General features: G+C 47.2%; 1 protein-coding gene across 5 annotated transcripts; it reads left to right on the top strand.

The window, feature by feature from the left end:
* The first annotated feature begins 2,341 nt into the window (after nucleotides 1-2,341).
* On the top strand, nucleotides 2,342-7,147 carry PJA1 (praja ring finger ubiquitin ligase 1). Of its 5 annotated transcripts, none has more exons than XM_082376618.1 (3): nucleotides 2,367-2,495; nucleotides 4,885-5,079; nucleotides 5,647-7,147. In XM_082376618.1, the coding sequence occupies exons 2-3, from the start codon at nucleotides 4,952-4,954 to the stop codon at nucleotides 6,692-6,694; spliced, it is 1,176 nt and encodes a 391-aa protein (XP_082232744.1). In that variant the 5' UTR covers nucleotides 2,367-2,495; nucleotides 4,885-4,951; the 3' UTR covers nucleotides 6,695-7,147. The 5 variants fall into 5 exon arrangements, with proteins under 5 accessions (XP_082232742.1, XP_082232744.1, XP_082232743.1 ...); XM_082376617.1 differs by having other exon boundaries at nucleotides 2,380-2,495; nucleotides 4,558-5,079; XM_082376616.1 differs by having other exon boundaries at nucleotides 2,342-2,495; nucleotides 4,885-7,147.
* The last annotated feature ends 5,838 nt before the right edge of the window (nucleotides 7,148-12,985 follow it).

Here is a 12,985-nt window from a genome sequence, read left to right as displayed (position 1 = left end):
GTTCATTAAATCCTCACTTATAACTGCACAAAATGGGAACAACCCAAGTCCATCAGCAGGCAAAGAGATAAAGAAATTGGATAATTCATGCAACAAAAGTCCGTACAATGATATATTATAGTAATATCATATTGGAAAATTGATATAATCATATTCAGTAGTTAAAATGTATGACCTAGATCTAAATGTATCAAATTGCTAACAAAAAATAATATTAAATGAAGATTTAAGTTTCAAAAGGTTATATTTATTATACCATTCACATAATGTAAAATACATAAAACAATAATGTATATCGGTTACATATATATATATATATATATATATATATATATATATATATATATACGTAGAAAAAAGGAAAAAACATGCACAAGAAAGAAACTTCTAAATGGTGCTTTTTTGGGTAAAAGAAGTAAGATAAATAGGATAAAGTGAGAGCTTCAACTGTAATATTTTGTTTCAAAAACAGAAGAATCTGAGGATCCGAAGAAAATAAAATGTGCTTGGTCTGTGTGACAAGTACATGTGGGCAAAAGTACGTTTAATTCTCTGAACTTTTCTGTATGTTTGAAATATTTTAAATAAAAAATACATTATTTCTTGAGTACAAAAATACATATACATTAGATGAGGCTTATTAATTGGGTTGTGGAATCTCTCTGTATCCTTATTTATTTTGCAATCTATTTGCTCTATCTATACCAAAACAAGTGTACTTGTACTACTATAATTGCAGACTTTCTGATTTCTATAATTAGAATTTCTATAATTCTAACAATATTTGCCTCATATATTTTGAAATTACTTTGTTTGGCATATACATTTTAGTGACTATATCTTCTCGGTGAATGAAACAACCTGATTTGTTTTCTTTAATGCTTTTCACTTTGAGTTCTTGATTTTTCTGATATTAACGTTGCTACATGTCTCTTTCCTTATCTTTTTTTCTTTCTTTCTAAAATTCCTTCCTTCCCCTCCTTCCATCTTTCCTCCTCTCCCTTCCTTCTTCTTTCTTTCCTTCCTTTCTGCTGGTATTTAACTGGCATATATATTCTATTCCTATTTCTGCTTTAGGTGAAGCATATAAACAGCATATAACTGGATTTCTAAAAACTAAATGCTAAAACTAAAATGAGAGTTTGCTTTTTTATTTTTAATGGGAGATGTTAACCCATAATACATCCTGACGTATTTGTATTTATTTCTGCTCCCCCCCCCTTTTTTAACGTACTTTCTTGTTGCCTCCCATCCCATTTCTGCCTTTTGTTAGATTGAGTTTTTCTCTTTGTTCTATATATTATTTCTTCAACGGTTTGAAAGTTATACATCCTATTTCTTTTTTTTTTTAAATTAATTAATTAATTTATTTTTGGCTGTGTTGGGTCTTCGTTTCTGTGCGAGGGCTTTCTCTAGTTGCGGCAAGCGGGGGCCACTCTTCATTGCGGTGCGCGGGCCTCTCACTATCGCGGCCTCTCTTGTTGGGAGCGCAGGCTCAGTAGTTGTGGCTCACGGGCCTAGTTGCTTCGCGGCATGTGGGATCTTCCCAGACCAGGGCTCGAACCCGCGTCCCCTGCATTGGCAGGCAGATTCTCAACCACTGCGCCACCAGGGAAGCCCTATACATCCTATTTCTATTTTTTGTTACCCCTAAAATTTCTTGCTCTTCTATTATGCATTTTATTCCCAGTAAAGAACAAAGCTTTGCTACTGTTGTGAACATAGGCAGCCTTTACATTTGACACAAATATTAGAGATATATGTAAAGCGCAATTTAAAAAAAAAAAGATTTCGGAGTTCAGTAAAATTGTATAAATCCAAAAGGCATAGCTATAATATTTTGAAGGGCAATGCAATTACGAAAATGTGAACCCATGTTGTGCTGCAATGATTGATCATTTCTTTTGGATAGAGAACCTCGATTTTGTGATTAACAGCAACAAATTCTACTGTAAACAGTTCAATTTGCTTCAACCACCAGGTTAAAAAAAATTCAGCTGACTGCAACCCTAAGTACCGTGATACTTCCACTACAGATCATAACATAGAACATAAGATAGGATATATTAATATCATTACTTTCACATCAGAATGAATCAGAAAGAATTTGCGGATTTCATTTTATTTCAAACAGCAACAACCACCCAAAGCCCAGAACAGAAGGGCAAATGACTAAATGTTTAACATTTGTTAAAGCTGGCTGTTGGTTACATTTTTTTGCTGTCCTTTTCGGTATCCTTGACGATTTCATCATTTCAAATGAAATAATGTTTTCGAGCCCACCCTGATTTGTCGAGAGCAGCTGCCGCCCCCGCCACATCAAGGGGGCGGGCCGCCGCGACGCTACAATCACTTCCGCCGCCGCAGTCGCGCCCGTCCCGCCGCTGTCTGGAGGGGGAGGAGCTGGAGCCCCGGGAGCAGCGGCTCTGGCGGTTGTGGCGGCTGGAGGTCCGAGGGATCTGCTCTTCCCGAGAGCGTGCGGGGGTCGCGACTGGGTGAGTGAAAGGCTGTTTATTTCCTCGATCCCTCCAGACGTGGCGATGGGGCGAGTGGCCGGGCGTGGGGCGAGTGGCCGGGCACCGGGGCGAGGATGTGGAGGGGTGGGGGGGCTCTAAAGAACAGATTTTCGGGCTCGCCCCTCGGGAAGGGGTGGGGCGGACGCGGGACCTGACCGCAGAGGGAGGCCTGTGCCCTGCACTGGCCCGATTTAGGGCTCCATCCTCCATCCTCCGGCCCCTTACGTGTGGCTCGGTCCCCGCTCGGGTGGTTTGAATCGCTATTCGAGAGGGGAGTGGTGGTCGCGGCCCTCTCCGCCTGTCCTCCCCTCTCCTCCTGCCTCCCTTCTTGGCTCCTCTGCGGAGCGATCCGTGGCCTTTCTTTCCCCATTTTGAAGTTGTTTTGATGAATGGTAAATGGTGAAGATTTTTAGGCAAATATATTGTTACCAGGAAAAGAATTGTCAGAAAAACAAATAATTCCCAGGGAAAGACTATAACCCCACACGCCCTTTTCTTTCTTTTTTTCCCCCTTCCCTGCCACATCGGTTTGGATCTACTGTTTGAGCCGATAAACCTTTCCCCGTCTCATTATGACATTGCGGACCCCCTCCCATCCCCGTGTCTCGCGTGCGCGCGCAGGGACACATACACGCACATGCCCGCACATACACACATACACGCACATGCGCGCGCGCGCACACGCATGCACAAAAACCTTCCATTGCGGCTGCCTTACCGCCGCCCCCCCATACTCAAGGTTCCTTCGTGTCCCCCTCCCCCACACATGCTTGGACAGACATGCACACACACCCTCTCACACACTGTCACACTCTCCAGTGCCTTCCCCTGAGAGAGACAGAGACAGACTGACACACAGACACACACACACACACACAGCCTCACACTCTCCGGTGCTTTTCCCTGCCTCTCACCGCCTGCCACATACACACCTCCAGAAGCATCCCCCTCCTCCCTCTGCCTCTTCTTGCTCTGGTGAGCACACACAACACACACACACACACACACACACACACACACACACGCACACACACTCCGTGGGCCACCTTACCCCCTGCCTGCCACTTACACAGATTGCTGGCTCCTCTTTCCTATGCCACTTACATGCATACGCACCCACACGCTCTTTTACATTCCCCTCTCAGGTGCTCCCTGTCTGCTACCTATGTGCCTACACAGCCTCCTTCGCTGGTCCCTGCCATGCACACACACTCACATAAATCCTTCTCCAGGGACAGCCCCCTCTTCCTGCTCGCCACATCCATGCATAGAGACATTCTTTGATTGCTGGTGCCCACCCGCCTGCCCGCCTGCCATACGCACATCCCTCTCCAGTGCTGTCCCCATATCGATGCATTTGCTCACACTGACCCTTCTCCATTGTTGCCTCCCATTTTGATGAACACATGCACACAAACTCAAGGACACCCCCTGCTCAGTGCCACTATACCCTTCCTGGCTTGCCACAGGCACATAAACACAGGCATTCCTCCCTAGAGTTCCAGCCATCACACATCGGAACCACATGCACATTCTCTTTCTATCGTACGTACACATGCCCCTCTACCCTGAAGCCACCCCATCCATGCCTGTCATTTTCATACCCACATCCAGAATGGGTCTCATTCTGCCTGATACTCATGCCTCTTCCCAGTGCCACTGTCACCTGCCCTTTCCCCCTGCAAATACAGGAGTCTCTCCACTTCATGATTGCTGGTCCCCCTTCCACCTGCCCCTCTCCTCCTGACAGACACGTAGACACTCTCGCATACACTGTGATGGTGATCTATATTTTCCACCCCTATTCCAATTTGCATTTCTCCTGTATGTATACAGGACTCAGAAAAATGCAGATACCCCATAAAAAAAAAAACCCACAGCTGTCTTTCCTCTTCCCATGTTGGCACAATTCCAGTGCTTCACCTATCTTCCCAGCGTCCAGTCACCCCTCCCCCATCTTCCGTCAGATTCTCCCCTAAGTCTGGCTTTCCTACAAACCCAGTTTTGTAATTATTTTGCCAACATTAAAAATGTGTTCCAGGTCTACACCTGACGGTCACTGGAATGCTACTCCAGGCCTTAGAAGAAAGTGAAACTAATTTTAAAGGCCCCTTATTCTTTCTGTAACCTGCCTGCTGAAGTGAAAATAAATCTCCCTGCTCCTTTATTCCGAACTGATTTGACCTTCCCATCTCCAAAGCGTGCGCAGGGAGCAGGAGCCTTTCCACTCAAGCCCCAGCTGTATTGGAAACCCTCCTAGGTCAGAGCAAATGGGTCAGGAATCTAGCAAGCCTGTATGGCCCAAGCCAGCAGGAGGGTATCAGTCCAATACAGGCAGGAGGTATGGAAGAAGGCATGCTTATGTCAGTTTCAGGCCATCCACGAGCCAGCAGGAAAGGATTTCCGGCCAGAGAAAGACGTCATCCGAAGTCCCAATGCACAGATCAGCCCCCAGTCAAACCACCAAGAGGAGCCGATCACCATTTTCCACCACTCGTCGTAGTTGGGACGACAGCGCGAGCTCGGGAACCAGCCTGAATGTTGATAATGAGGACTACTCCAGGTACCCGCCCAGAGAGTACAGGGCTTCGGGGAGCAGAAGAGGAATGGCTTATGGACATGTTGACTGTTTTGGGGCAGATGATAGTGAGGAGGAGGGGGCTGGGCCTGTTGAGCGAGTGCCAGTGAGAGGGAAGACTGGCAAGTTTAAAGATGATAAGCTGTATGACCCAGAGAAGGGGGCGAGGTCTCTGGCTGGGGTGCCCCCACAGTTCTCTAGTTTTAACCGTGATGTGAGAGAGGAGCTTGACAAGTTAGACCCAGCCCCTGCAGCACGGGGCTCTGCCAGCAGAGCTGAGTTCCTGCAGCCAAATAGCATGGCCTCTCAGCCATCTTCTGCTGATGGCAAGGTGGTCACAAATGACAACAGCCTGGAGAGGGAGAGACGGGAGCAGAATTTACCTGCGTGTCCCAGCAGGGCTCCTGTGAGTATTTGTGGTGGTGGGGAAAACACCCCAAAGAGTGCAGAGGAGCCGGTGGTGAGGCCCAAAATCAGAAATCTGGCAAGTCCCAACTGCGTGAAACCAAAAATATTTTTTGATACTGATGATGATGATGATATGCCACACAGTACTTCCAGGTGGAGGGAGACTGCCAACGCTGATGAAGGCCACTCGGATGGCCTGGCAAGAAGAGGCAGAGGCGAGAGTTCAGGTGGCTACCCTGAGCCGAAGTACCCTGAAGACAAGAGGGAAGCCAGGAGTGACCAAGTGAAGCCGGAAAAGGTGCCGAGACGGCGACGAACCATGGCCGACCCTGACTTCTGGACGTACAGCGATGATTACTACAAATACTTCGAAGAAGACTCTGACAGTGACAAAGAGTGGACTGCGGCTCTGCGTCGCAAGTATCGAGGTCGGGAGCAAAATCTGTCGTCCAGTGGCGAGAGCTGGGAGACTCTGCCAGGAAAAGAAGAGCACGAAGCCGAGCAAGCCAGAGTGAATGCCAGCGCCAGCGCCAGCCCCAGTGCTGGTGCCAGTGCTGGCAGCAGTGGCGGCAATGAACTTGAAGAAGTTCGAGGGCCATCTCTCCAGGAAGAGGAACGTGCAACCACCGAAGAAGGAGAAGTTCCTTGGCTCCAATACAATGAAAACGAGAACAGCAGTGAGGGGGATAATGATTCCGGTCAGGAGTTTCTGCAGCCCAGCGTCTTCATGCTGGATGGCAACAACAACCTTGAAGATGACTCCAGTGTCAGTGAAGACCTCGAAGTGGATTGGAGCCTCTTCGATGGGTTTGCGGATGGGCTGGGGGTGGCTGAAGCCATTTCCTACGTGGATCCTCAGTTCCTCACGTACATGGCACTTGAAGAACGCCTGGCCCAGGCAATGGAAACTGCCCTGGCGCACTTGGAGTCTCTCGCGGTGGACGTGGAGGTGGCCAATCCACCAGCCAGCAAGGAGAGCATCGATGATCTTCCCGAGATCCTGGTCACGGAAGATCACAGCGCGGTGGGGCAGGAGATGTGCTGCCCCATCTGTTGCAGTGAATATGTGAAGGGGGAGGTGGCAACGGAGCTGCCGTGCCACCACTATTTCCACAAGCCCTGTGTGTCCATCTGGCTTCAGAAGTCAGGCACTTGCCCCGTGTGCCGCTGCATGTTCCCTCCCCCGCTTTAAGACCAAGGCTCTTTACTCCTGGTCTGATGATTTTCCCCATCTGAAACCCACAATACTGCAGGAGCCCTCTCCAAATTAACCATTGAAATGAAATCAATCAGTCGATTAATCTCCACCTGTCGATTCCTTGTGATTATTTCCAGCGTGAAAACGGTTGTGTACGATTGCATTGAAAAAAAAATCATCCCGTGTTTTAGAGGTTAGAAAGGGAAAACTAAACTTTCTAAATGCTACTTGCAATTGCAGTAAAAACATACATTTTCTAACCTGAACAGTGAAATAAGTTGCATTTGTTTTTTTCAGTAGAATATGTTGCTGTTGATTGTAACGTCAAGTTTATCTGTTAAATTTGTCCAAAAGGCATCATCATTTCTGTTGCATGTTATGGGTTAATGTTCCTGTAATTGCAGTGCCGTAAAAGCTTATTAAAGTTCTCCTTTTGGTTTTACATGGTATAGTGGAATTGTTTGGTTTTGTCTAAAACGGTGGTAACTAAGTGACTTTATAATTGATCTCTTGCATTTGCATCCCAAATAGGGTTTTTTGGTGTTCCCACTAGGAGAGAAACTTTAGTTTCACTGGAAATGCTGACTCCAACAACAGCAAAAGTAAGGGTAATTATTTCTAAGTAGGGGTGAAGTGTATGGTTGTCAGGCTACTAAAGGGGCAAAGGTTGAGTAGAGAATACTCTGTCAGTCTATGAGAAGGAAAGAAACAGTGAGAAAGCATAGTAAAAATAATGATGGTAGGAATACATCCAATTGGAGTGTAGGGGTGAAGGAATTAAAATCCCCTTTTAGAAAAAAGCAAGTCTCAGAGGAAATGGGTAAAAAAAAAAAAGCTGTATGCTGATTGTATACATTAACACAGTGACACAAAAGGAACAGAAAAATATATGCCAGACAAGTGCTACGAAAAACAGAGGTACCCACCCACACAAAGTGAACAGGTTTGAACATTTAGCCATATTGGCTTCAGATCTCTCTCTCTCTCCAATAAATATACACTTTCAGGCACAGGTGAAGTTCTTCACCCGTCATATTTACCTTCCTCCACAGAGGTAAGCTCTACCCAGGAAATTGTTTTTTTACTTCTCGTCTACATTTTTAGATGTGTGTGTGTGTATGTATTTGTGTACATATGTATGTATATGTGTGTGTGTGTGTATCTCCATAACCAATATAGAGTGTTTGTTTTTTAAATGGACATAATTGCTAGAATGTATGTATCGTTTTGCAACTTGCTTTTTTTCACTCAACATTGCTTTTGAGATTTAGCCATTTTGATACATGCCTTCTAACTGCTGTATACTAAATATTCCATTGTATGAATTACCACAAGTTATTTATCTATTTTCCCATTGGTGGACATTTAGGTTCTTCCCAGTATTTTGCAGCAATGAACATACTTAAAAGATGTTCCTTTGTGCACACGTGTGAATTTCCCTAGGGATAAGTATACGGAGGTGAAATTTGGGCATCTTAGGTTTAGAGCATCTTCATTCTAACTAGATATTGCCAAACTGCTCTCCAAAGTGATTGTACTAATTGATGCTCCTCCCAACAGTTGGAGAGCTGTTTTCAGCTCCAACAGCTTGGCTATTGCTAATGATCAACCTCACTGGCAATCAGTGCCGTGTAAATTAACACGACAATGAAACCGATTGTGTCCATCAGAAAGCAATAGTTTTTCTTCGTGATAATACCTAGTTTGGGCTACAAAGAGAAGAAATGGGAGCACTCGTGCTGTGGGTGTGAATGTAAATGATAGCAGCCTTTTCAGGGGGCAGTTTGGGGAGTAGCTTGCTTTCAAAACGTAAAGTGGTACGTGTCCCTGAGCGCAACTTAGATACATTGGTTGTATCGAATTAATACTATGCAACAGTTAAAAACTGTATGTACTGATATGGAAAGATCTCCAAGACATAATGTTAAGTAAAAAAAGCATATTGTAGAGCAATATGTACAATCTTGATGTAAAATAAAACCTTACAAAACCAAACTATATATGCAAATGCATAAAAGTGTCTGGAAGGCTACGTACCTAAGTGATGGCAGTGGTTACCTTTGGGGAGGGACAGGGGCTTGCAAGAAAAGAGTAAGGAAGGGGGCTTTTGATTTTTTTCACCCGAAATAGTTAGTTTGCTTGATTTATTTTTATAGTGTCAGTGTATTTTCGTGAATGTTAACAAAATAAGTCAAATCAAAATAGTTTCCAATTGATAAAAAATAATTTTTCTCTCATTGCAAGCACGGAAATATGTGGTGGAAGCCACAGTCTTTTTTTTCTGCAACTGGTCAAGCTGCTATTTATAACTTCATCCCCCACAGCCATTCTGTGTCCCCCCTTGGCCTTCAGCCAGCACCTCAGCTGTCATGGTGTCTTAGAAGTCTGCGACCTTGGAGGGCCCTTGTTGGGTAGCGTTGTGGTGGTTGGCCTAACATTAACCTTTGCTGTGCCCTAACTGGCACCACACAAGGAGATGTGTTAGGAACCCCCTTGGGTCCTGGTCGTCTTCCTCCCTGCTCCTTGTGGAGTGGCAGCCCCGATTTCCCTTAGAGTCAGCATTAGTGCATCCACGTAAAGGGACCCCTCCCCAGGGCCTGTCTGAGAAGCCTATTGCTGTGGAGGGTTGTGCCAGAGGTGAGGTTCTCCTGACTAGGGACACCAACAAGGCCTGAGACCCAGGCCCAGGGCCCAAGCAGCCTGAACTGAGTGAGACCTCAGTCTCAGCACATCTGACACTTATGCCTGTCTGGAGGTAGGAAATCAGAGGAGCGGGGGTCTCGAAGCATTTGCTCCTGTGCTGCTTTGGTGCTGAGGGTGGTGGCGGCCCAGGGGGCGGGATGTGACCGTGTCCTTGTCTGCCTGGTTCCCTTGTTCCCGCCAGTTTCTGACTCTCTAGCCTCTCTGACAATTCCCCAAGCTCCGCCATTGCTTTCCAATAAAGCTGTTCTGCTTAAATTAACTAAAGTAGGTTTCTGTTGTTTGTCACTAAGAACCCCAAATGGCACGCTTGCCAACACCATAGCCCACTTTTGTGCCTGTTTTCCTAGTCATATGAGATATCCCCAATGACCAAGGGTCAAGCGATTTCTGTTTACAGTGCAGTGGACCCTTTATTGGCACCTCCTGCCGTGGTTCTAGAACAGCAGGCCTTGGGGACACACAAAGCAGTCATGTTTGAGGGTAGGTTATTTGGTGTATTCATGGAAGGTGCCACCCATCGCACTGGACGTCTTGGTTTCTGGACATGTTTCCTGGCTGCAGAATAAATAGCCTCCCATTTTGGTCACTGATTTGGAGCAGAAACCGCTTCATCTTGCAAGAGAGCACCTCAGCTTCCTGAGGTGGTCCCCACAGCTGGCACTACAGCTGAGCCATCAAAAGGCTTTTCCTGGCTCTAAGGCATGACCTTCTCTCAGCCCTCTGTTCCAGCTAGATCCTTCTACATTTGTGTCTGGACCTCTGACCTGAAATGTCCCTACCAGCCCTGTCAATTCTATCCATTCTCTAAGAAGCCCTGTTCACGTGCCAGTTCCTGAAAACAATATATTATGATACCCCTAGCTCCTTCCGTCTCTGCGTCCCATCCCCGTGAGTCCTCGCGGTCAGGAGCTCTCTGTGTCTGACTCATTTCCATAGTCCTGGCACTCAGCGCTGGGCTCAAAAGTGTTCAGCAGCATTTGCTGACAGGATGAATGAGTTCCTCCCCCAAGGTAGGCTCAGGGCAGGGGGTGTGTTCAGAGAACCTGGGAGGAGTCACAGGGACCTGGCCGGACCAGGTGCGTGGGACCCACCCCCAGCCTCTGCAGGCTCCGCCCCCTCCTCCTCCCCTTCGTCCCCATCAGCCATCCTCTCCTTCTTACACCTTCTGTCCCATTTTCTGTTTGTCCTGCTGAATCCCCAGTGTTTCAGAGGCTATTCTTAGGCCCAGGGCCGGTGGCTAGGAAGTGGTGCTCATCTTGCAGATGGAGAAATACATGGCAAACAGCCTCAGCACATCCCTCTTTGGCTTGAGTTGAATCTCTGACAAACATGGGGCTGATACGGTGCTTGTCCATCTGCCACCAGGCCCCACCCTCTGGCAAGGCCTGGCATGGATCAAGCCGGGTTCTGGGACCGTTGAGCAACACTTTCAGCCTGCCTTGGCATTCACATCTGCAGAATGGGACTTTGCTGCAGGTTTCCGCTGGCCCCTGCATGCCTCTCGTACTATTTCCACCCTCTGGACTTCACTATCCCAAAGAGGGTGGTGGAATGTTAGGCTTTATAATCCCTTCCATTTGGGTAAGATTTCCCCAGACCTCTTCACATTCAGTGATGTCGCTGGACCCTCCTGTCACCCCCAGGAGGTGAACCATAAGGAGACCGAGGTTTGTAAAGGCAGTTCTGAAGGGAGAGCAAGAGTACATGTGCGTGGCCGGGGAGGGCAGCAGGGATGTCTTCGCTGCGCCTGTCCCAGTCCCAGTGTGGTGAGGAGCAGGTAGGGGTCTGGTCCTCAGTGTAAAAGTCCAGCCTCGCTCCAGCTCGACCCCATTCAGGGGTGCTGGCCACAGGTACCCCAGCCTGCCAGCCTCCCAGCAGCTCACTGAGGGATCGGGCAAGAGCGGCCCGGGGGCACCCAGACAAGAGGGCACTAGGCATTTGGGTGGGAGGAAGAAGAGAAACAATACCCAGATCATAGAGGAGTTCTTCCACAGCAGCTAAGGACTAGGAGACAGTGACTGCTTACAGAGTTGGAGGAATGCAGCTCAAGCAGGGCCTGGGAGCCAGCCTGAAGGAAGGTAGGGACTGAGCACCAAACACATGAAGACAAATGTCCGGGGACCTAGAGGAACCAAGCCGAAGGCACTGCTCAGCTCAGACCACGCTTGGATTCAGCAAACTCTGTGCTTGGAGCTGGGGATTCAGAGCTGACTAGTTTAGTTCAACAAGTATTTATTGACCTTCTGCCCATGGTGTGTTGGACCAGGGCCTGCAAGAGATGACTAAAGCTTAGTCCTTCCCTCAAAGAGCTCACAGTCGACGGTGGGAGACAGATGTGTAAAGAGAGGCTTGCAATCTTTTGTGAAAAGCACTATGTGGAGGCAAACATGGGGTGACCGGCAAGAGCCACCCCATGGAGGAAAAGAGCCCTGCTGGCTGTGCTGGGCAGGGGGGCTGGTCCCTGGAGGCATCCTGGACGAGACCACTCCGAAAGCATGAGTTGGCATTAGGCAGATGAAGAAAGGAGGGAAGGCGGGTAGGATGGGTCCTTTCCAGCGTTGTCTATCGGTGGGAGTTTCAATCGGTTTGTTTGAAGGGATATTTAGTGAAATGTATTAACATTTAAAATCTGCACACTCTCTGATCCAGCAATTCCACTAGTAGAAGTTCTCCTCCATGAGCAAAAGCACAAGGTTGTTTGTATAAGGATATTTATTGTTGCATCATGTGTAGTAGCAAGAGACTGGAAAGCATTTCAATGTCCATCACTAGGGGCCTAGTTGAATAAATTATGGCACAGCCATCAGATGCTTCACTAGACAACCTTTACCCAGCATGAGGCAGACCTGCAGCTAATGCAGTATAAGAGTATCCCCAAACCAAGAAGTTACAAGAGTGAGTCATAGAATAGTGGACACAGTTGCCATGCGTGTTTCACAAGAGATACATGCACATCAGTGCTTACTTGTACATAGAATGTCTCTGGAGAGACACAAGAAATATGCGCTGAGGTCAGGGGTGAGAAGGAGCCACACCCTTTATGCCCTTTTGTCCCTTTGGAGTTTTTGTTAATTTGATTTTTTTTAACCATGTGTATACATGACCAATAGAGAGAGAGAGAAAGGAGGGAGGGAGGCAGAAGGGCAGAGACCTCTGGCAAAGGGAACTGAATGAACAAAGGCAGGGGTATGAAATAGCATGGTGTGTGTGCATGGGCCCCTGGGAACCAGAAACTTCAGCCGGAGCAAGCCTTACAGAGAGAAGAGGAACCACAAGTTCAGCTAAGGACACAGTGTGGGGCTGGCGGGTGGCCCAGCACCTAGAGCAGGTCCACTAACATCTCAGGTATGTAAAAGAGATCTCCAGATTTTATATGTGCATAACAGAGGAACTATCAGGAAATCTACCTCAACCATCATGTTAGCTAAAAGTGGTAGGATTATGGGTAATTTTAATTTTCTTTCCCTTTTGAGGGCCTTTCTCAAGTTCCCTTCAACAAGCAGGTGATCAGAGCATAAAGGGAAAACCAAAATTGGAATGTTACGGGAACACTGACTCAAGCCTCTCAAGGCTGGCTCTTCC

Source organism: Balaenoptera borealis (assembly GCF_965194805.1).
Source record: "Balaenoptera borealis genome assembly, chromosome: X".
Taxonomy (NCBI): Eukaryota; Metazoa; Chordata; class Mammalia; order Artiodactyla; family Balaenopteridae; genus Balaenoptera; species Balaenoptera borealis.
Note: the sequence above shows the minus strand (reverse complement) of the source record. Positions and strands in the feature narration are given on the sequence as shown.

What these genes read in the sequence shown, in the direction of transcription:
- PJA1 (XM_082376614.1), top strand. Translation starts at nt 4,787, where the DNA reads ATGGGTCAGGAATCTAGCAAGCCTGTATGGCCCAAGCCAGCAGGAGGG.